Source organism: Zingiber officinale, chromosome 9A (assembly GCF_018446385.1).
Source record: "Zingiber officinale cultivar Zhangliang chromosome 9A, Zo_v1.1, whole genome shotgun sequence".
Taxonomy (NCBI): domain Eukaryota; kingdom Viridiplantae; phylum Streptophyta; class Magnoliopsida; order Zingiberales; family Zingiberaceae; genus Zingiber; species Zingiber officinale.
In genome coordinates, this window is record NC_056002.1 from 114,841,752 (window position 1) to 114,864,497 (window position 22,746).

Below are 22,746 nucleotides of genomic sequence, written 5' to 3' on the forward strand. Positions count from 1 at the left end.
CAGTAAACACAACCCTTCCAAGAACTTTCGCTCTGATACCAACTGTAACGCCCCTAATTTTATACATATTATTATGTTATATATCTAATACATAACCTACGGACATCACTTACTCATGCTCCCATAATGGTTCCTTCAAAATTTTACATAGACGATTCAAAAGGAAACATAGCTAAATGCGGAATTTAAAAGGTATGGTTTTCGGGTTGTACTGCCCTTGTTCCAAACTGGCTCACTGATCATTGGCCTCCTGTCCTGGTGTGACTCATTGCCTGAAAAATTATAAACTGTGAGTCGGGAGACCCAGCATACTCAAAACAGTATTATGCATTAGTTAGCGTTTATGATCTAGTGTACTAAGGAAACCACATCTATGGTAACTTAAGACCTCCTTACATACATACTATGAACATAAGCATAGGAAATGGCATAAGCGTGACAACAATAAAGTAAGCATGATAGATGGACTAAGCATAATGATTGACTTGATCTATAGGCATAGGCATAAGCATAACATGAACATGAACATAATCATAAACATTAATGTAAATATAAACATAAACATGAAGATAACATAATCATAACACAATCATAACCATAAACACAACATAACATAACGTAATCATATACCTAGCATAAACATAAATAAAAATGTAACATAAACATGAACATAAGCATAAACATGAACAAGAACATGACATGAACATGCTTGCATGCGTGCTTATAAACATATCATGGTGGTGGCTTGGTTGCACATAGCAGAACCATTACATAAGTTGTTGATCAGACAACTATCCTAGCACTAGGTTAATAGGAATCCGAACCTTGGAACAAATCCACTATCCATACATAATTTGGCAAGCTCCCCGGGCGTGGGTTCCCGGTTCATAACTCAACCCATACATAATTAGGCAAGCTCCCTGGGCGTAGGTCCCCGGTTCATAACTCAACTCATACATAATTAGGCAAGCTCCTCGGGCGTAGGTCCCCGGTTCATAACTCAACCCATACATAATTTGGTACGCCTCCCGGGTTTAGGTCCCCAGTTACAACCAACCACCTCCTTCCATAAACATAAACATGAGCATAAGCACACCCATGATCACGATCACTACAATGACATGAATACAAGCATGTACAGAAACCTAAACATAATCATTACATAGGCATGCACTCAAACATACATATCTAAGCATGATTACTACATAAGCATGATATACCATAATTAACAGGTGCATCACCGTAAGTGGGTTCATTTCATGAGCATCCAAGGTTATCAAAATAAGAAGCAAAGAATAATAACATAAACTTACTTAACCTACGGATCCGAAATCTAAATGTAGCCATTAAAGTCCACTAAATTGCCATGGTGGGAGGAGCATGAGTAACTCAAAACATTCATACTAAACTCTGAAGGTTACAAGTACTAGGAGCTAACATGGTATTGACTTCCAAATAATAAAAGAGCATAGGAATCTATAAAATCTGAACCTTACAAATCTAAAGAAGCTAGCATGGTATAATTTCCTCAACACATACATGCAACCAAAACTCATTTAGGGTACCTAATATACTGGAACATGAGGAACTAAAATAAAACATAATTTGAGAAAGGCATGAAGGAATAATAAAACAACAATATGATGAATATGGCCCCCAGAAAACTCCCCTTATTATGTTCGAAACTTGCAAGGCAAATAACATAATTTGAACATGCGTAGTTGTCTAGTTTCTAACAGTAAAGCAATAGAAAAAAAACATGAAGTGACTCATAGTGCATCATCATGACAACTAAACCTCTATAACAAAATTTAAACCAAGCCTTAAAGTATCTAAAACTTGGAAGTTCTACTCTATATATTGAGAATGCAAAATTTCTCTAACTTTTAAGGGTAAACACGAAGCAACTTGTAGTGCAACATCGTGATAACTATATAACTTCTAAAATAGAATTTTAGGACTACCCTTATGGATCTGAAACCTACAAGTTCTAAATTTAATGGGAATATAAATAATTCTCTAGCTTCCATGTAGAGGTGAGGAAGGAACCTAAATCAGGGTATCATCTTCTTAAAAACACAAAAGGACATAGGGTTCCATAAACATCCGAAACTTACAAGTCCTAAAATCCATTGGAAGCATAAACAATTTTCTAATTTCCAAATAGAGATGAAGAAGGAACCTAAATCACAACTTCTTAAAATCAAAATGAACATAGAAATCTATAGAATCCGAAGTCCTACATTTATACAAACCTTTAAAAACTTAAGAAGAGAACTTAATCTAGAGCATTTTACCTCAACCTATGGAACCCAAAGTCACAAACCATAGAAACTAACTAAAGCATTACAAGTTAGAGAGCATGCCTTAAGTATTTAGCTCCTGATTAAATCCTTGTCTTCCGTTGAAGCTCTAGCACCGTTGGAGAAAACAAAAAGGGGCATGAAACCTTCCTAGGGCCGGTGGCAACATTCCCCCCGGTGAGGCTTTTGAGGGTAAGGTTTAAATAGACGTCCTAGCTTAGGGCCTTGTCTTTCTTCTTATATGTTAAGTCATTAATGTGATTTCCGAATCAAATTATATACTTCAATATATATATATATATATAGATATATTTATATAATGTATTCATAATAATTAACATATTATAAACATATAAATGTATACGTTTCATTAAATTTATATTATATATACATATTTATATTAGTCATTAATTTGATATGGAATCAAATCTCCCATATATATATATATATATATATATATAGTTTTGATCTCCTGCGCGACGCGACTGTGCGCGTCGCGCAGGAGATCAAGCTTTGTTTTTAATTTTTTTTTATTTTTTCATATTTTAAATTAAAAAAATCTATTAAAAAAATTAATATTTCCTTATATAAATTTTTAATACATTAATATATCCCCTCATCATATTACACTACTCAATAAATACTTAAATTAATTTTATTTTAATTTTTTTTAAAACCAAACACTATAATCTAATTGGGAAATCTGAACCCCAGAGGTAAATTTTAAAAAATAAAATAGCCTTGATACTATAACCCAAAGCCTGAACCCTAAAAATTAAATTTTTTTAAAAAATTTTAATTATTTTTTTTAATTCAAAAATTTATAAAAAAAATTAAAGAGAAAAAAAAAGCGCTGAAATCCTGCGCGACGCGCACAGTCGCGCACTGTGCCTTCGCACAGGATATCAGCGCTATATATATATATATATATATATATATATATATATATATATATATATGCACGTATATAATTTCACGTTGAAGATATATCCATATCTTCAATTAAAACCTTCCTATACATCACATATATAAGGTGATATATTTAATTTGTATTATAGTTCTTAATACTAAATCATTAATTTGATTTTTGAATCAAATTATGTATTTTTATATACTAATTTCATATATATAAATATCAATGTATACATCACATATACATGGTAATATATTTAATTCATATTATAATTTCTTAATACTAAGTCATTAATTTGCTATTGAATCAAATTATATACTGCCATATATATATATATATATATATATATATATATATATATATATATATTTATATATATATATATATATATATATATATATATATATATATATATATATATATATATATATAATATTCATTAACATATTATAGTTTTCTAAATGTACACGTTTCATTAAATTTATATATATATATATATATTTATATTAGTCATTAATTTGATATGGAATCAAATCTTCTATATATATATATACACGTATATAATTTCACGTTGAAGATATATCCATTAAAACTTCCTATATATATATATCTTATAATTTTCATTATTTATGCTATATATCTTATATTTCCTATATTATTTATATGGATCAAATTTCCTATATATATCCATGGTTATATAAAATTTTATATGAAAACTAAGTCGTCAATATAATTTTATATGAATAACCATGTATTTGATATATAATTCATATATTATAGTATTAAAATTTCTTAATTTTATTTACACTATACACGTTACCTAAATTGATCTTATATATCTATACATTTTTTATTTTATTATATATATATTTTATATTATACTTAATATATCCGATTATTTTCTTAATTTGATTAATCCAAATTCCATAATTAAAGATTAACTTGATTAATCCTATCTAACTCATCTATTTAAATTTATAAATTCTTAATTAAATAACTTCAAATTCTAATTAAATTATAACTTAATTCAATAAATCCCGTTAATTAATTAAGTGGTTTCGGACACTACAATTTCATTTCCAAACACTTGTACGCTTTAGTTGTAGTTAAGCTTCTGTTTCTACGCTTCAACGTTGTAAGAGGCTTCTCCGCCTAAAGGAGTTTTTAGTGCTTAATTTTCCTTGGATTAACAACCACATCGGTTGTAACCAAGTAAATATCTTATGCCTCGTTCTTTATGTTTTTATTTACTACTTTGCTTACTTTAATTTACAAGTGTTAGCTTAAAGAGTTCGAGAAGGGTTGTTCGTTTTATTTTTGCAGGATATCCAACAACCCCCTTCTAGCCGGCCGCAATGGTCCAACAACAGTTTCTTGTGGTACTTCATCTTGTACCGTTGGTACTAAAGTAGACGTGTCCTCTCTAATTTCTTCTAGAATAATTTTACTTCTGAGATTGTGATCCATTATATAGTCTTCTTCTAAAAACTCGGCATTGGTGCTAACAATGACCTTATGATCTTTAGGACTATAAAATAAACCATCTTTCGTTCCTCTAGGATAACCCATAAACACGCTAACTTCTGTACGAGATTCTAACTTATCAGCATATGGTTTCAGCACATGTGCTAGACTACCCCAAATCCGAATATGTCTCAGACTGGGATTTCACCCATTCCTCAATTCTGTGGGAGTAGAGGATACTGATTTAGAAGGTACCAAGTTCAGAATATGCGTTGTCATTTCCAGAGCGTATCCCCAAAATGAATTTGGTAATTCTGAATAACTCATCATCGATCTAACCATCTCCATAAGAGTCCTATTCCTTCGTTCTGCCACGCCATTCTGTTGGGGTGTACTAGGTGCGGACAATTGGGATTTAATCCCAGCTTCTGATAAGTAATTTCTAAACTCTCCCAAGAGCTATTCGCCACCACGATCAGATCGTAGTGTCTTGATACTTTTACCAAGACGTTTCTCCACACCAGCCTTGTACTCTTTGAACTTATCAAAGCACTCAGACTTACAGTGCATCAGGTAAATATATCCGTATCTTGAATAATCGTCTATAAAAGAGATAAAATATTAAAAAACACCTCTTGCCTGGATAGACATAGGACCACACAAATCAGAATAAAACAGTTCTAACACATCTTTGGCTCTATACCCCTTGGCCTTAAAATGTCTCTTGGTCATTTTACCTTCCAAGCAAGATTCACAGGTTGGAAAATTTTTCAACTCCAATGAACCCAAGAGTCCATCATCTATGAGTCTTTAAATCCTACTTAAGTTAATATGACTAAGCCTTAGATGTCAAAGATATGTTTGGTTCATCTCCGAAGGTTCTTTTCTCTTATAAGAGTTAAAAGATGTGTTATTAATTTCCATTTGTTGCTTTGTGGGAGAAATTGGATTTAAAGTATATAAATTGCCAACCAATGTACCAGAATAGATAATAACCCTATTTCTCTTTATAACCACATTGTTATTGGAAGAAATAGAATATCCATCCAAATACAGTTTAGAAACTGAAATTAAATTCTTTCTAAAACTGGGTACATAAAGACAATTTCTTAAAATCAAACTTCTATTCCTATCAAATGATAAGTAGACATCTCCCACTGCAACAGCCGCCACCTTAGTAGCATTGCCAATGTAGACGGTTATCTCTCCTTCAGATAGTCGACGGGTTTCCTGGAACCCCTGTAAGGAATTACAGACATGATCAATGGCTCCCGTATCTACACACCAGGTGCTGGTAGATAACACCGCTAAACATGTTTCAACTACTAGAGTATGAGATATACCTTTATTGTTCTCTTTTCTTCGAGGACAGTCTGCCTTCTAATGTCCTGACTGCTTGCAAATGAAGCACTTGCCCTTCGGCTTCTTCATTCCAGCTTTTGGTCCTGTACCTAGAGGTTTATTCACCTTCTTTGCTGAAACAACCTGTTTCTTCTTCTTCTTGCCTTTCGACTTAGAAGTAGAACCATTTTCAACATAGTGAATCTGAGAGTTCTGACGAAATAGCCCTTCTGCTGCCTGAAGTTCTGTCAGCAGCTCCGCCAATGAATACATCCTTTTATTCATATTGTAGTTCAGGCGAAAATGCTCAAAACTTCTAGGCAGCGCTTGGAGGATGATATCGACCTAGGTTTCCCCATCGATTTCAGCTCCAAGAACTTGTATCTCGTTCAAGTAAGCCATCATCTTGAGGATATGATCCCTCATGAGTGTCCCCTCTGTCATGGTGGCAGTCATTAATTTTCTCATTACCTCTTGCCTAGCAGCCCGACTCTAGTGTCCGAAGAGTTTCTTGAGATTGTTCATTATATCACAAGCAGTTGGCAAATCTTGATGCTGATGTTGCAGCACATTTGACATTGAAGCCAAAATGTAACACCGCGCCATCTCATCTGCCTTTACCCATTTCTTATGAAGCTCAATCTCCTCTTCACTAGAATCACTATTAGGCACATTAGGGAAAACCTCTGACAGTACAAACTTATAACTCTCAGCAGTTAGGACAATGTCCAGGTTTCTTTTCCAATCAATATAATTGAGACCAGTAAGTTTATTTTCTTTCAGTATAATGGCCAGTGGGTTGAAAGTCATCCTAAGAATCACAAAATAACTTTGGTCAGGACTCTAAATTTAAAATAATATTGATTCCTCAAACAATACTATTTAAATTAACCAACACCTTAAGTCATCATGAATTTTGCATGCCACGATAGTGTGGACGTATACAAAATCAAACATTTGAAAGAGGAGGTTTTACCCATTAATTTTATTCTTGTCAACCTAACTTTATGACAAATAAAATTAATAGTTGGTTTTCCTTTGGTCACACAAATAATAGCAGTGACTCCGATGGGGAGGATACTATTAGACGTGCCTAAGTGTATACCATTACTTGACACTTAGTCCATTAATTAAGATTGTGCCCCTTCCGATGGGGAAGATCACACGCTCCTAATTAATTTTCTATAGTCATCTAAAATGGAAGTTTGATCTAGTGATCCGCAAACAAACTCATCCGATATGGAGGAAGACACTCAGAGCCAACGCGCAAGTTTGTTTGCATCACTTACAAACCAGTAATGGAGACCATGAAATTTATTTTAAAAATCCCTCTCCCACTTAGTTATTTAAGGTGGGGAATTTTAACCTATGCAAGCATACATCACATGCACACACACACATCACAGTAAATAAAAGCAATAGATTTGGAAATTAATTTTCCAACTATTATGGCATTTTCCATCACTGTCCTCCGTGTGCTTCAACCCTAGCTGCTGCCATCTTTAGCAACCACCATTGGGTCCAGTCGTCGCATCTATCTTGCTTCTTATTCCGCTACACCTCTGGTGCTCCAAAAGTACCACGCCTCGCAAGCATACGATCCGCGACAAAAATAGAATTTTACATATATCGATCCTATATTCCATGAAGGAATGTACATGTAATTTAGATCGAAAATAAAATTCTAAAATCCTAGGGCTAATACAGCTCCTGCTGTATTAGTTACATACAATCATGCACACACAAAATAATGCCCTTGACATGTCCAAGGGTCTAATCACACACAACATCTATAAGTCATAATAGTTGGAGCCTGCAACCAAAAAGTTAGCATATCCTACCATTATCCTGCCTAAATTATGTATGACATGTGCATAATTAATTTGAAAACCAAACACACAGAGGCAAACCCTAGCTCTGATACCAATTGTTGGTTGGTCCTAGGAAGATCATACCGATTCCACTGTACAAAAATTTTTGTACAAGTGCCGAACCTTTCCTATTGTGTTCTTTAGAAGTTAAATTGGGAATCGCAAACGGAACTTAACATTATTGATTCCAAATTTAACTTATCTGTTCTTAATGGTTTAGACTTGGATCGTAAGCGGAACTTAACACTATTGATCCAAATCCACCTATGTTATAAATTCAATTAAATATTAATTTCTAAAATTGGCTTCCAGGACTGCATGGCGAGGCACATGACCTTCTTGGGTATGGGAGCATCCACCATCGCCTAGACAAAGCCTTTTAAGGAAATTTAATATTTAATTTCCTTATATAACCCTAGGTTTAACCAAAAGGAACAATCGAATCACAAATTCGAAAAATAAAAAAATCACAAACTCGAATAAAAAATTCGAAAAACTAGAATCTAATGCCTCTTGTGTTTGGAATTCATACAAAGAAAAATAACTAGCATGATGCGGAAAACAATTACTAGTTATACCTTTTCTTTGTATGCTAATAACCTCGAGATCTTTTGCCATATTTCTCATCTCGCCTTGGACGTCGTGTGGGCGACGATCCTCCAAGATGAACACCACCCAAAAGTCTTCTTCCTCCTTCTCTAGAATTCGACCATCACCACCACCACCAAGGAACCAAAGAGAGCAAGGGGAAAGGGAAGGGAGAGAGGGCCGACCACAATAGAGAGCACCAATAAGAGAATAAGAATTGATGTATCATGAGGCCTCTCCTCCCCTTCTTTTATATTATTTGCCCAAGGTAAATAAGGAAAGATTTTTAAAAAAATTAAAATCTTCCTCTTGTTTTGCTTTTCCCTTTTTCCTTTTAATTTTCCTTATTCTCCTTTTAATTGATTTATTAGCCGGCCCCTTGCTTGGGCACCAAGCAAGGGTGGCCAACCCCTTAAAAGAAGAAAGAAAATTTTTTTTTATAAAATTTTATAAAAGAAGAAAACATCTTATAAAATTTTACAAGCTCTCTTTCCTTATGTGGATGTTAAAAAAGGAAAGTTTTAAAAATTAAAACCAAGTTTTAAAATTTAAAACTTCTCTTCTAAAATTTCCTTTTTTAACATGGTTACAAAAAGGAAAAGTTTTAAATTTAAAACTCTCTTTTAAAAAACCATGAGGATGGTTAAATTAGGAAAGTTTTAAAAACTTTTAAAACTCTCTTTTAAACCATGTGACCTAATTCAAATAAGGAAAGTTTTAAATTTTAAAATCTCTCTTTTAAAACTTGTAGATATCTACAAAGAGAATATTTTAAAAATTCAAAACACCCCTCATGATTTGAATTATGTGGTCGGCACCCTTCAAATTACTTGTGGCCGACCACCTTAAGGAGTTTATGGCCGGCCCCTTTGGCTTGGTCACCAAGCCATGGGTCGACCCCTTCTTGGACACCTAGATGGGCTTTTCATGAGTAGACTTGAGACTTTATTGAGGCTACGACAGGGACCTAGAGGAGAAATTGGTTTTGGCCTCCCGACGAGCTTGAGTATCCCGTGTTCGCTCTGAACACACAACTCAAGTTCATCAATAATAATAACTCATTCCACTAGAGAGTTATTATTTCACTACCGCACCAATTCCAAATTACATTATGGGTTCCTTCTTATCATGAGTGTGTTAATCTCCCTGTGTTTAAGATATCGAATGTCCATTAATTTAATGAGTTACTGACAACTCATTTAATTAACATCTAGTCCAAGAGTAGTACCACTAAACCTTATCGTCATGTCGGACTAACTCTACTTGCAGGGTTTAACATGACAATTCTTATAAACTCCTCTTGGGGACATTCTCAACCTAGATAACTAGGACACAGTTTTCCTCTATAATCAACAACACACACTATAAGTAATATTATTTCCCAACTTATCGGGCCTATTGATTTATCAAGCTAAATCTCACCCTTTGATAAGTCAAAGAGATAAATACTAAATATATGTGCTTGTTATTATATTAGGATTAAGAGCACACACTTCCATAATAACTAAGGTCTCGTTATTTTATTAAGTCAGTATAAAAAGAACTTGCCTTAAATGGTCCTACTCAATACACTTAGAGTGTACTAGTGTAATTTATTAGTCAAGATAAACTAATACCTAATTACTCTACGACTATTCTAACGGTTTGTTCATTTCCATCTTAGTCGTGAGTAATTGTTTATAATTTATAAAAAACTGATAACATGATCTTCTGTGTGTGACACCACACACCATGTTATCTACGATATAAATTAATTGAACAACTACACTTAACTTAAATATAGATATTTTTGACCAAAAGTGATTTTTTATTACAAAATAAATGTTTACAAAAGCTAGACTTTTAGTATACACTCTAACAGTATGCTCCCTCCTTGCCTTTTTCCTTACACTTTGTGGAGGATGAAGCTTCTTGTTCTTCTTCTTCCGATGTTGAGCATCTCTTAATCTCAGAGTTCTCTTCCTCTTGGTCTTGATCCAATGAGTTACCCTCTTTGGATTTCTCTTGATTTGGTGCAGTGGAGGGAATCTCATGGATCTTTGCCAATTTGCTTCAAAGCTCCTTGGCATCTTTAAATTCTCCCACTTGTTTCAAGATGTTGCTAGGCAATAGATTGACCAATAGCTTGGTCACTTTATCAATGGCCTCACATCTTTTGATTTGCTCTTGGCTCCACTTGCTCCTCTTGAGAATTTTGCCTTTTCTACTTGTCGAAGCTTCAAAGCCTTCTATTAGAGCAAATCATTGCTCTATCTCCATCATAAAGAAATTTTTAGTTCTTGATTTCCAAGAATTGAAGCTTGTCATTGTGAATGGTGGAGGCACCATTGTGTCGTATCCAAGTCCATCATAGAACTCCATTTAAAGTTGAGCTCTTTTGAAGTCTTTGACTTTGATGATCTTACTTCAACTTCTTCTCTCTCTATCTTGTTGCCCTTTCTGGTGATGATTCCGGTGAAGAGCAACCTTGCTCTGATACCATTTGTTAGGGTCAATTTATAGCTAAAGGAGGGGTGAATTGCTCCTCACGCTTCGTGGACTTGCTTCGTGATGATGATGTGCAGCGGAATACTCTCGAAGCAAGCTCCAATGCTAACAATATGGACTTACTTGGTATCCACCTCAAGAAGAGGTGACTAATCCAAGGATCTGACCCTCACTCACTCATCCACTAATAAAAATAGTCCTTCTAGGTAACTACAGGAGGCGGAGAAGCCTCGTATAAGTTCTCACACAAACAATACAAGAAGAAAGAAATACAACCTAATACAATATCAAATCTTACAAGATCTTCAATGAGAAACCTTAGCTTGCTTCTCTTTCTTGTGTAGAACGCCTCTTGACCTTGGAAGTGCAGCAACACTTAGCTCCAAGAAAACTTCAAGAACTGACGTGAACTTGTGAGAATGATCGCAAGAAGTAGAGAGGAAGAGATTCTAAATCGCTGCGAAGAAGAAAACTTTAAACTCGACGCTTCCTTCGCAACGGTCACATCCCAATCGATTGGGGAGGCTTGAATCTATTGGTAAATCGATTCAGAGCGCCTCTGTGGTCTGCTGGAGAAACCTAAATCGATCGACCTATTGATTGAACATTTATCGTGACTTGCACGATTTCCAACCCCCCAATTGATCGACCGATCGATTGGCGGTGCCCAATCGATTGGCTGATTGATTGAGCAAGCTTCTGTGGTCGTGATTCAGGCTCCTAATCGATCGCCTGATCGATTAGGTCAGCCTTCACTCACAGCCACCTCCAATCGATCAGCTGATCGATTGGACTGATGTTCAATCGATCGGTTGATCAATTGACCTCCCTTTGACTTTCTTAACTCAAGTCTAGAGTCCCCAAATCCAATATCCGGTCAATCGTGACCTATTGAATCTCCTCATGCCTAGCATACGGTCAACCTTGACCTGCCGGGACTTCTTCACCAAGTGTCCGGTCAATCCTTTAACCCACTTGGATTTTTCTCCTCGTGCAAAGTGTCCGGTCAACCTTGACCCATTTGGACTTACCGTCTCGTGCTAAGTGTCCAGTCCTCCATAACCTACTTGGACTTCCACCAGATGATCGGTCACCCTTGACCCATCTGGATTTCTTCGTGCCAAGTATCTGGTCAATTTTTTAACCTACTTGAACTTCCCAACACCAGGTGTTCGATCAACTTTGACCCACCTAGATTTCCATGTACCTAGCTTCACTCACTAGGTCTTTACATTTGCCTAGCTTCACTCACTAGGACTTTCCATCTGCCTGGCTTCACTCACCAAGACTTTCTATCTGCTTGACTTTTACCTAGCTTCACTCACTATGATTTTCTCACTGCCTAGTTTCACTCACCGGGACTTTCACCTGCCTAATTTCACTTACTAGATCTTTCACCTGACTCTACTCACTAGGATTTTCCAATTGCCTAGCTTCACTCACTAGGTCTTTCACCTAGCTTCACTCATCAGGATTTCCAAATGCTTGGCTTCACTCACCAGGACTTCCACCTACCTAACCTCCAGTTAAGACTTTTCCAATCAAGTATCCGATCAACCCTTTGACCTACTTGACTCTTCTTCATATCTAACTGGTCAGTTCTTGACCAGAGGGGAATTGTATTAACAATCTCCCTAATTAGAGGATTGCATCTGCAATCTCTATGTATTGTCAAATATCGAAATTCAAACATCAAAACTCAAGCTTGAACCAACTCAAGTTCAGTCAATTTGGTCAACCTTGACCCAGGGATATTGCACCAACAATATGTGTTAAAATAAGCATCAAAATAATGAAACATAAGATTTAACGAAGTCGTCTTATTTTATGATTTAAAGATGATCAATGAGGATCATTGCATTTTCTTGAAAAGAGAAAAAGGAAAGTATGTCATTTTATCATTATATGTTGATGATATGCTGATAGCTAGAAATGACATAGAGTATGTGAATGAAGTCAAAAAGTGACTATCATCAGAATTTGATACAACGAATATGGGAGAAGCTGAGTACATGTTAGGGGTAAGATCATTAGAGATTGTCCTAAAAGACTTTTGGGTCTATTACAAGAGTCTTATATAAATATGTTACATTATTTCAGCATGTCTAAATGTAACTTTGAACATATACCTATTATGAAAGGTACTATTTTGAGTAAGAGTATGTATCTCAAAACTCCAGAGGAAATAACTGAGATGAATAAAAAACTATATACCAGTGCTATTGGTAGTTTGATGCACACTATGTTGTGTACACGTCTTGATATCAGCTATGTTGTTGGCTTAGTCAGTTGTTTCCAGTCAAAACCAGGACCGAGATATTGGAAAGTGGTAAAAAGGATATTCAGATATCTGAAGGCGACAACAGATTATTGTCTCTATTTTCAATGATCAAATATGAGTCTGAAAGGTTATTCAGATGTAGATTGAGCTGGGAACTTGGATGATAGAAAATCCACATCAGGCTATGCATTCTTGCTGAATGGTGACACCATTTCATGGAAGAGCAAGAAACAAACTTGTGTAGCTTTGTCAACAATGGAAGCTGAATATGTTACATATTTAGCGGTTGTGGAAGAAGCAGTCTGGTTGAGAAGGTTCCTGAAGCATCTGAAGATTGCTGAGGATAGTGGGAGTCCAGTAACTGTCTACTGTGACAGTCAAGCTGCAATAGTTTTTTCCAAGGATCCCAAATATCATAGCAAAGATAAACATATAGTTATAAAATATAACTTTGTGAGGGATATTATGTCTAAAAAAAGGTAATTCTTGAATATGTCCCTACACGTGCTATGCTTGCAGATCCTTTTATTAAGCTAATTACTAGAAAGTTATTTAAAGAACATGTAAAGTTTTTGAGACTTCATAGAATGTAACAATATTGTAATAATAATCAGATATTGTGATTTGATTGTGTGATTTACCATAATTTATTTAGTGTATATGATTTTATTACATTCATATAAGATCTTAGTGAGCATGTTGGTAGGTTGAGATTGGTTTACTCATATAGATAATCATCTCTATTTGTTAAGTACAAATAGAGGTAAGACCATTACTTATGTGACAACTTATGTAGCTGTGAACGGAGACATATCTATAAGTTAAGGTCGCCTTGATAATTGTATCAATTTGAGATCATTTATATGTTAATAATGATTGAAGTAAATGAATCCACCATTTACTGAACCTGTTGAAGACCGGATTGAAATTCATATGTTGAATTTAGGATTAGATATTAGGTATGTCTAGATTAAAATTTGTACGATGTTAAATTTGAGAAAAACATATGCTCTTTTTAGTAAAGAGAATAACATCATAGCATGTGATTCATACCACATGTGCTATTGTGATAATAAAGGAAGTAGGAGAATAGATTCATATTTCTCAACTATGTAAGACCTTTGAAATTATAAGTTAATTTCAGTTTTGCTCTTAGTGACTATTTAGCTGTTTACTTGAAGTTTTAATCAGTGACTGCTACTTTAGCATATATCCTATAGCTATGGATGATTCGGTCTATGGAGCATAACCAAGTGACTGATTAAAATAAATAGATTCTAGCTCAAAGGAAGATTAAATAGATTTACATCTTTTGATGTTATTCATTGGTCGACCCATTTCTGTTATATATAGAAATAATTGTGAATATTGAATATGGAACATGCTTTTGACATAATAGTCATGATAAATGATTAGAGATTTCCATATTGATATAAATGAAGATTATTTGATCTATATAAAAAGTAAGACGTGGATATCTCTAAGATAATGGTTATATGCCACTTAGAAATTGGATGTTTCTTAGATAACGGATATGTACCGCTAGAAGAGAGGTTATATGCCATTATAAGAGTGTCTCTAATTCATTTGGATAAACGGTTAAGTAAAGTATAATAACTTTATTAGCATTGATATCTCAGAGAGTGGCTATGAAAGGTGTAACAATCTTTTTAGTAATTATCACTTAGTGTGTTTACTGTCGCACAAACTATTTTCTTTAAGTATGGGTTGGATGTTCTAATATAATCTTTGTGACTAAACTCTTATATAATCTATGTAATTTATTTAGTATTTGTGACTTAATTCTAATTTGATCTTTGTGACTTGACTTAGCTTGGATGAATTGAAGATGTTTGTAGTGGGGTGTGCACAGGATGTGCACGAGGAGAGCAGTTGCAATGCAACTGCACACATAGTTTTGCCCACTACTGATTGCTACGAGTAGCCCTCATCTATATATGTTCTAACGCCCAAGTGAAGAGTGAGACGAGCCTGAGTTTTGTATCGATGACAAGAACATCCAAGAATAGGTTAAGATTTGGTTTATGAATTTGTGAAGGACTTTTCGTATCTGTAATTGTTCTTTCGATGATGAGTACAAATCTTCCGACATCAAGCATGTTGGCACAGAATCGATGAATAGCAAAGGATGCAGGAAAAAGGAAAAAAAACACCACACGTAGCACTAAAAAAAACACAGTAGCAAGGGGAGAAAAACTGCACAGGTGGAAAGCAATGCACAAATAACCGAAAATAGAAACTGGAGAAACTTTAGTTCTGAGATCTGATTTGTTTCACAGCTTCGACCCCTTTAAATACAACTCAAGTGCTAGGATTTAACCATAAGAATAGGATGACTCATACCACTAAAATAGGAAAGATTAATATCACAGAAAAATAAATAAATAAATCATGAACGAGAAGCTTGCGGAAGGAGAAATAAAACGTGGCCATGCCATGTCTGAATTATTTTCCTACATTTACTCCCCCTAATTCTGACATGGCTCTAAATCACGAACACCGAGTAGTTGTCGCATGACAACTAACTTCACTCCTGGTAGTGCTTTAGTTAATACATCAGCTCGCTGTTCTCCAGTATTAATGAACTCAACCACAATCTGTCCATTCTCAACACATTCTCTGATAAAATGAAATCTTGTATTTATATGCTTGCTTCGACCATGGAATACTGGATTCTTCATGAGTGCTATAGCAGATTTGTTGTCAACAAACAACGTTACCGGCTTTGGCTTTTCACCGGTTAATTCGCTAGTAAGACTCCTCAACCACAAAGCATGGCAGGCCGCAATTGTGGCTGCCATGAATTCTGCCTCACAAGATGAAAGCGCCACTGTCTTCTGTTTCTGTGAATTCCAGGACACCAAACTTTCATTAAAATAGAAAGTCATTCCACTTGTGTTTTTCCTCCCATCGAGATCGCCGGCTAAATCACTGAATGAGTAGCTGAATATACTAATTTCCTGGGGTCCCTTTATGTAAGTAAGTCCAAAATGTATTGTACCTTTCAAATACCTAAGAATCTGTTTGACCACTTTGTGATGTATGGTTGTAGGCCTTTCCATGTATCTGCTCGCCATCTCGACAGGATATGACAAGTCTGGTCGTGTGTGTAGCAAATATCTCAGGCAACCAATGACGCGTCTGTACTCTGTGGCATCAACTGGAGTCCCTTCCAAGTCTTTATGTAGTTGTGTCTTGGGTTCCATCGGATGTTTTGCGGCATTACAATCTGCCATCTTGAATTGAGATAGAATTTTCTTAGCATAAGTTGATTGTCTAAGTAAAATTCGGCTCTTCTGTTGTTCCACTTCAATCCCTAAGTAGTAGGAGAGAAGACCCAAATCACTCATCTCAAATTCTATCATCATTTGTTGCTTGAACTTGTTGATTCTTCCTGTGCTACTTCCTGTCATGATGAGGTCGTCGACATACACTCCAACAAGTATACTTGCTTCTCCTTCACCTCTTGTATATACTGCATATTCTTGAATACATTTTTTGAAGCCGAGCTCTACTAGACTCCTGTTCAGCTGCATGTTCCAAGCTCGTGGAGTCTGCCGCAGTCCATAGAGGGCCTTGAATAACCTGTACACCTTATGTTTCTGATTTTGTACCTCAAACCCTTCCGGTTGAGAGACGTATATTTCTTCTTCTAACTCTCTGTTAAGGAATGCTGACTTCACATCTAGATGGTGTACCTCCCAGCTTCGATTCCCTGCAAGTGCAAGAATGACTCGAATAGTATCAAGTCTAGCGATCGGTGCAAATACCTCTTCAAAGTCGATGCCTTGTCTTTGTACATAGCCTTTAGCAACTAATCTTGCTTTATACTTAACAACTTTCCCAGCTGAATCTTTCTTCAGTTTGTACACCCACTTTAGGCTAATAGGTTTGTGGCCTAATGGGAGCTCAGTTAGGGTCCAGGTCTTGTTCATCTTAATAGTTTCCAGTTCTTCCTCCATTGCTTCGTACCAGCAAGCCTGGGTTGCAGCCTCTTGGTAACAAGTCGGCTCTTCAGACATCATCAGCATTACCTCATTCTCTTGTTCATCAATACCAACCACTTCCTCAGTGTTGGCATAGATATCGGCAATGGACCTAAACCGAATTGGCCCTTCATGAGAGTTAGGTGAGGTAGTTGTATGGGTGCTCGATGATGATGTAGATGGACTTGATGCTCTTGTCATGGGTACCACGGCTGTTGCCGGTGGTGCGACATCTTCTGTTCCTGCCTCAATGTCTGCTACAACAATCACCTCGTCGGTGTCAAGTGCATCCTCCACCATAAACTCCGGTAAGTTTTCTTCATGGTTAGCACCTGCAGTCCATGTCCATTCACTATTTTCTTGGAATACTACATCTCTACTTACTTGTAGCTTGCCATGCCTTGGATCAAATAGACGATGAGCTTTGCAGCCTTCCTCGACACCCAAGTATACCATGGGTGAACTTCTGTCGTCAAGTTTCTTCAGGTGAGGGGTTGTATTTTTCACGTATGCAACACAACCGAACACTCTCAAGTGGGCGAGATGTGACTTTCTCCCTATCCAGGCTTCAAATGGGGTACGGTCTCCTAGCGCCTTAGTTGGGAGATGATTTAGCAGATAGACAGCATGCCTAACTGCCTCTCCCCAGAACCTTGCCGGCATATGTGTACCTTTGAGGAGAGATATTGCCATGGCCATCACAGTGCGATTACGACGCTCTACAACGCCATTCTGTTGGGGTGTGTAGGGAGCCGTAAGGTGCCGCTCGATCCCTTCATTTTTACAGAATCGAGTGAACTCTGTGGATAGAAACTCACCGCCACGGTCTGTTCGAAGTGTTTTGATTTTGTATTCAGTCGTGTTCTCCGTCACGGACTTGAATTTCTTGAATGCTTGGAATACATCTTTATTTGCTGCCAATACAAATACCCACATCTATCTTGTACAATCATCAACAATCAAAAAGAAATATTTGTTACCAGCCAGTGTACTTGGTGAAATTGGCCCGCAAATATCAGCATGGAGAAGTTCCAACGGCTTTGTTGCTCTAAAGTTTGCTTGGTGCGGGAATGGTGACCTTGCATGTTTAGCGACCACATATACCTCGCAAAGCTTGTTCGGCTGGGGCAATGGAGGCACATCAATTGCCAATTTCTTCTCCCCTAATAGCTTCAAATCGTGAAAATTGACATGTCCGAGCCTTGTGTGCCATAACCAGGTTGGGTCTTCTAGGCTTGCTAGGAGACAGACTTGCTTGCATGTCTTCAAGGTTACCTTGTACAAACCATTTTGTGTTCGCTTTACCCGCATCAAGAGCTTCCCGCTCCTATCAATCACCTTCATGATATCTTTCTCCATGTGCACTTTGTTCCCAGTTTCTGTCAATTGACCGAGACTTATGATATTACTACAAAGTTTCGGAATGTAGTATACCTCGTGGAGAGCCTTCCGATCGCCATTCTTGCATTCGAATACAACCGTCCCCTTGCCCATGATCTCAATGGTTGATCCATCACCAAATCTCACCCTCCCGGTGATGGTTTTATCTAGTTCTTGAAACTTCTCGCGATGGCCAGTCATGTGATTGCTGGCACCGTTGTCAAGGTACTAGACGTCTTTATCTTCTTTCTTAACGCCGCGGTACATCTCCGGTAGCAACCTATCTTCACTGAGCAGAATGGTATCCTGCCGCTCACGCCTAGTGTCAGACTCCTCGTGGGACACGGTCATCATCAGTGTCGGCTCTTCATCGGTGGCACAAGTGAGGTGAGCCTCATCATCACGCCGCTTGTTGTAGCATTCGGATGCATAATGTCCCATTTTCTCGCAATTGAAACATTTTATATGTCTCTTGTCTCGAGTGCCACTGTTGTTGCCGCTAGTCCCTCCTGCACTGTCTTGGCGTTGCGTACCACGGCCACGACCGCGCCCTCGCCCACGTCCACGCCATTTGCCACGACTAGGGCTGCTGGACCCACGCCCCTTTCCTCCTGACGAAGTGTCCACGTTGCTCCCCTTCTGTCGCATTTGCCATTCGGCATGAGTTAATAGGAGCTCACCTTCAGTGCCATTGGTGTTGCTGCGTAGTCGTAGCGTTCGTTCTTCGTACGCCTTCAGTCGCCCTATAGCCTCCTCAAATGGTATAGACTCAAGGTCGTAGAATTGCTCAATACCAGCAACAATAGGAAAGAATTTATCAGGGACAGAATCGAGCAATTTTTTTACCAACGAGAAATCTTCAAGCGTGGCACCAAGGGTGGAGAACTTGCTGCTTAGGGCGCTGAGTTTGCCAGCAAACTCATCAATCATTTCGGTCTCTTTCATCTGGAGAGCGTCAAACTTGCTCTTCAATGTTTGTACTTCACCCGATCACTACCAAGGTACCTCGTCTTGAGACTGTCCCAGACTTTCTTCGCCGTCTTCTTTGTTGCGATCTGGAGAAGGATGTCTTCGGGGACACACTGCAGGATGTATGCACGTGCCTTTTTGTCCTTCTTTGCATCCACCTGGGCTCCTTCCGCTGGCTCCACCGCCTCCCAGACTCCTTGGGCATCAAGGATCGCCTCTGTCTTTATTGCCCACACAGTATAATTGTGAGGATTTAGCATCGGATAGGGAAATGACACTCCGCCGTTCTCCTTTACTGGGATGCTCGACATTTTATGGAATCGTAGATTCTTGGATGTCTTATACTACTAACGCTCTGATACCAAGTGTTGGCACAGAATCGATGAATAACAAAGGATGCAGGAAAAAGGAAAAAAAACACTACACATAGTACTAAAAAAAACACAGTAGCAAGGGGAGAAAAACTGCACAGGTGGAAAGCAATGCACAAATAACCGAAAATAGAAACTGGAGAAACTTTAGTTCTGAGATCTGATTTGTTTCACAACTTCGACCCCTTTAAATACAACTCAAGTGATAGGATTTAACCATAAGAATAGGATAACTCATACCACTAAAATAGGAAAGATTAATATCACAGAAAAATAAATAAATAAATCATGAACGAGAAACTTACGGAAGGAGAAATAAAACGTGGTCATGCCATGTCCGAATTATTTTCCTACAAAGCATCCATCTATAGTGCCACAAGAACAAGGGGATCATGACAGTCGAGAGGGCAAGTGTAATCCCCTTATTATTGTTGTCACTTGTCCTCTTGACTGTCGTAATTTACCTCTTTTGTGATGGTCTGAAATAGAGTGCAATGGAGACGCTGGGGACGAACGATTTCGTCTTTTGCCACACAAGAACAAAGGAATCAGTTATTCTTCTCCTCCTCCACTTCTTAGAGAGAGAAGCGAGGAAGAGTGTTGCTGTTCATCGCCGGAGAGAGGTTCCAAGTCCAGCAACCCAAGGGGCGGTGGGGGAGGAGATCTTCCCCTCCCTCACCGGCGGTGGACCATCACCACCGGCGCCGGCGAGAGCTCCGGCGAGGTTCTCCGGCCACTCAAGAAGGAGAGCAAGAGGAGCTTGAAGACCACTGCCAAGTGCCAAAGGCTCTTCATCGGTGCAAAGGAGGGGGAGGTTCTTGGGTCCGGCCTCCTCCGGTCGTGCAAGGACACTACCGTCCCACACCACCACCAACTGGAGTCATCTTCGAGCATGATCGGAGGACTTGGCTCGAAGGGGAGGCAAGCTACAAAGGTTTTTTTCGGCAGCAGGAAATCAAAAGGAAATGACAGTGAACTCAAGGAGGCGAGCACTCTTTCCTCACAGATCAGTGGGAGTGCTACAAAGGTTGTGCCGACGATCGCAGGTGGCTATTTTCCGGCGGAAGTCATATAAGGCGCCTGCCGGCCATTTCACCGGCTGTCCCGGAGTGTCCACGGAGAACAGGTGACGAGAGCAGTGGTAGGTGGTGCCATGGTGCTCACTGGTCGGTGGGAAGGCAAGGAACACAAGTCATTCGGCGGCAGCAGCTACTTCCAGTGACCAGTTTTGTCCGATGAAGTCTTGGTGTAGCATTCTTCGAATCCGTGGCCAGCAAGGCAAGGGGAGGACGATGTCAAGTTTTGCAACTCAAAGTCAAAGTGAACGGAGAGGCAGATGGGTTCCAGTCTGGCACGTCACCGTCAAATGTTGATTTGCAGCTGCACGGCATGTTAATATTTGATCTGAGTCAAAAGGAGCACAGTTGGTTAAATTGATTTCAGTCAAAGATGGCACGACAGCTCAAAATCGCAATCAGTCAAACTGTTACGGCAATAAAAGTTGGAAGTCAGAGTTTGACACGGAATTCAAGTTCGAATTCAGTTTTGGTTGGGTATCAGAATTTGGTGCTACACGGCGTTTGCAAAAGGCACAGCTTTTTCAGATTTGGTTTCAGACAAAACAGATTGGTTTCAGTCAAAGATGACACATCTTTTTCAGATTTGGTTTCAGACAAAACAGATTAGTTGACAGAGATGGTCCCAATTCGAATTCAGTCTTAGTTGTTAACTGTATTTAAATTTGAATTCAGAGTTTACACAGTATTTTCAAATTTGATTTCAGTTTTGGCTCGGCATTTGTTATCCGGAAGTTTGCCAAGTTTCTAAGGGTTAACAGAGAAGAGTGCTCCACATCTCAAAACTGTCGGAAGATTGTCAAGTTTGTGCCGATGATCACAAAGAGTTAACTGTTCCGGTTAACATCAAATAGGGCATCGTCGGTTGATGTACGTAGAATGAGTGTGAAGGGGCAATGATTAGTGCTACCATGGTGCTCATAGGCCGGCGGAAGGCCAGGGTATGTGAGTCTTAGCTGACGGCAGCACTTTTCGATGACTAGCTGAGCTTTGCAGCTCTCCGGCAATACTTGGGAGGGAAGAGGGCTGAGGGCACCTTGAGATCCATGGTAGCAACGGGACAAGGAGACACTGTTGAGTTCTGATGGTGTCCTTTGCATGACGGATGACCAGAGTTAGTTTGTTGGGATGGAGAGTCCAGATAGACACAGCCTCGACACTGAGACATTCATTAGTGATAGTGACGTGTGTTTTTGATTGTGTGGTTGTGCTTATACTTGAGATCATGATTAATTGTGATCATGGTGGCTGCACACACCAACTTATCATTACGATACCAATGTATAGCTTTATGCGACATGGTATCATTAGACAGTATTATAAATTTCTCATTCTGATTTGACATTGATTCGGATATGACGAGCAAACGGAAATCTATATATCATAGATTACTGTACATTTATTTCACTTCATATACATAATTTATCTTATAAAAAAAACAAGAACAAAGGATCGATCCTGTATCATCTTATAAAATTACTTTATTATTATAGTAATATCATCCTATACTACTCAACTGTCCAGAGGACCAGTGTAATGACCTCGTGATATCATGAATGGACTTTTCCTTTAATGGTAATTCGAAAAAATGAATGGACATTTAAAATTAGTCAAATATAATTTTTTTTATCATTGTTATTTTTATCGTTAAAAATACGGCGGTTTGGATTTAAATGACATTTTATATTCTCCGTC

General features: G+C 37.9%; 1 protein-coding gene across 1 annotated transcript; it reads right to left on the reverse strand.

Moving 5' to 3' along the window:
* Positions 1-18,863: 18,863 nt before the first annotated feature.
* LOC122019490 lies at positions 18,864-19,915 on the reverse strand. The gene is made up of 2 exons (XM_042576953.1): positions 19,622-19,915; positions 18,864-19,580 (listed from the first exon to the last, which is right to left on the reverse strand). The coding sequence occupies exons 1-2, from the start codon at positions 19,913-19,915 to the stop codon at positions 18,864-18,866; spliced, it is 1,011 nt and encodes a 336-aa protein (XP_042432887.1).
* Positions 19,916-22,746: the final 2,831 nt, after the last annotated feature.

Coding starts and splice junctions, on each gene's coding strand:
- LOC122019490 (XM_042576953.1), bottom strand. CDS start 19,915: ATGTCGAGCATCCCAGTAAAGGAGAACGGCGGAGTGTCATTTCCCTAT. Junction 19,581..19,621: donor GGTACCTTGGTAGTGATCGG/GTGAAGTACAAA, acceptor GACGCTCTCCAG/ATGAAAGAGACCGAAATGAT.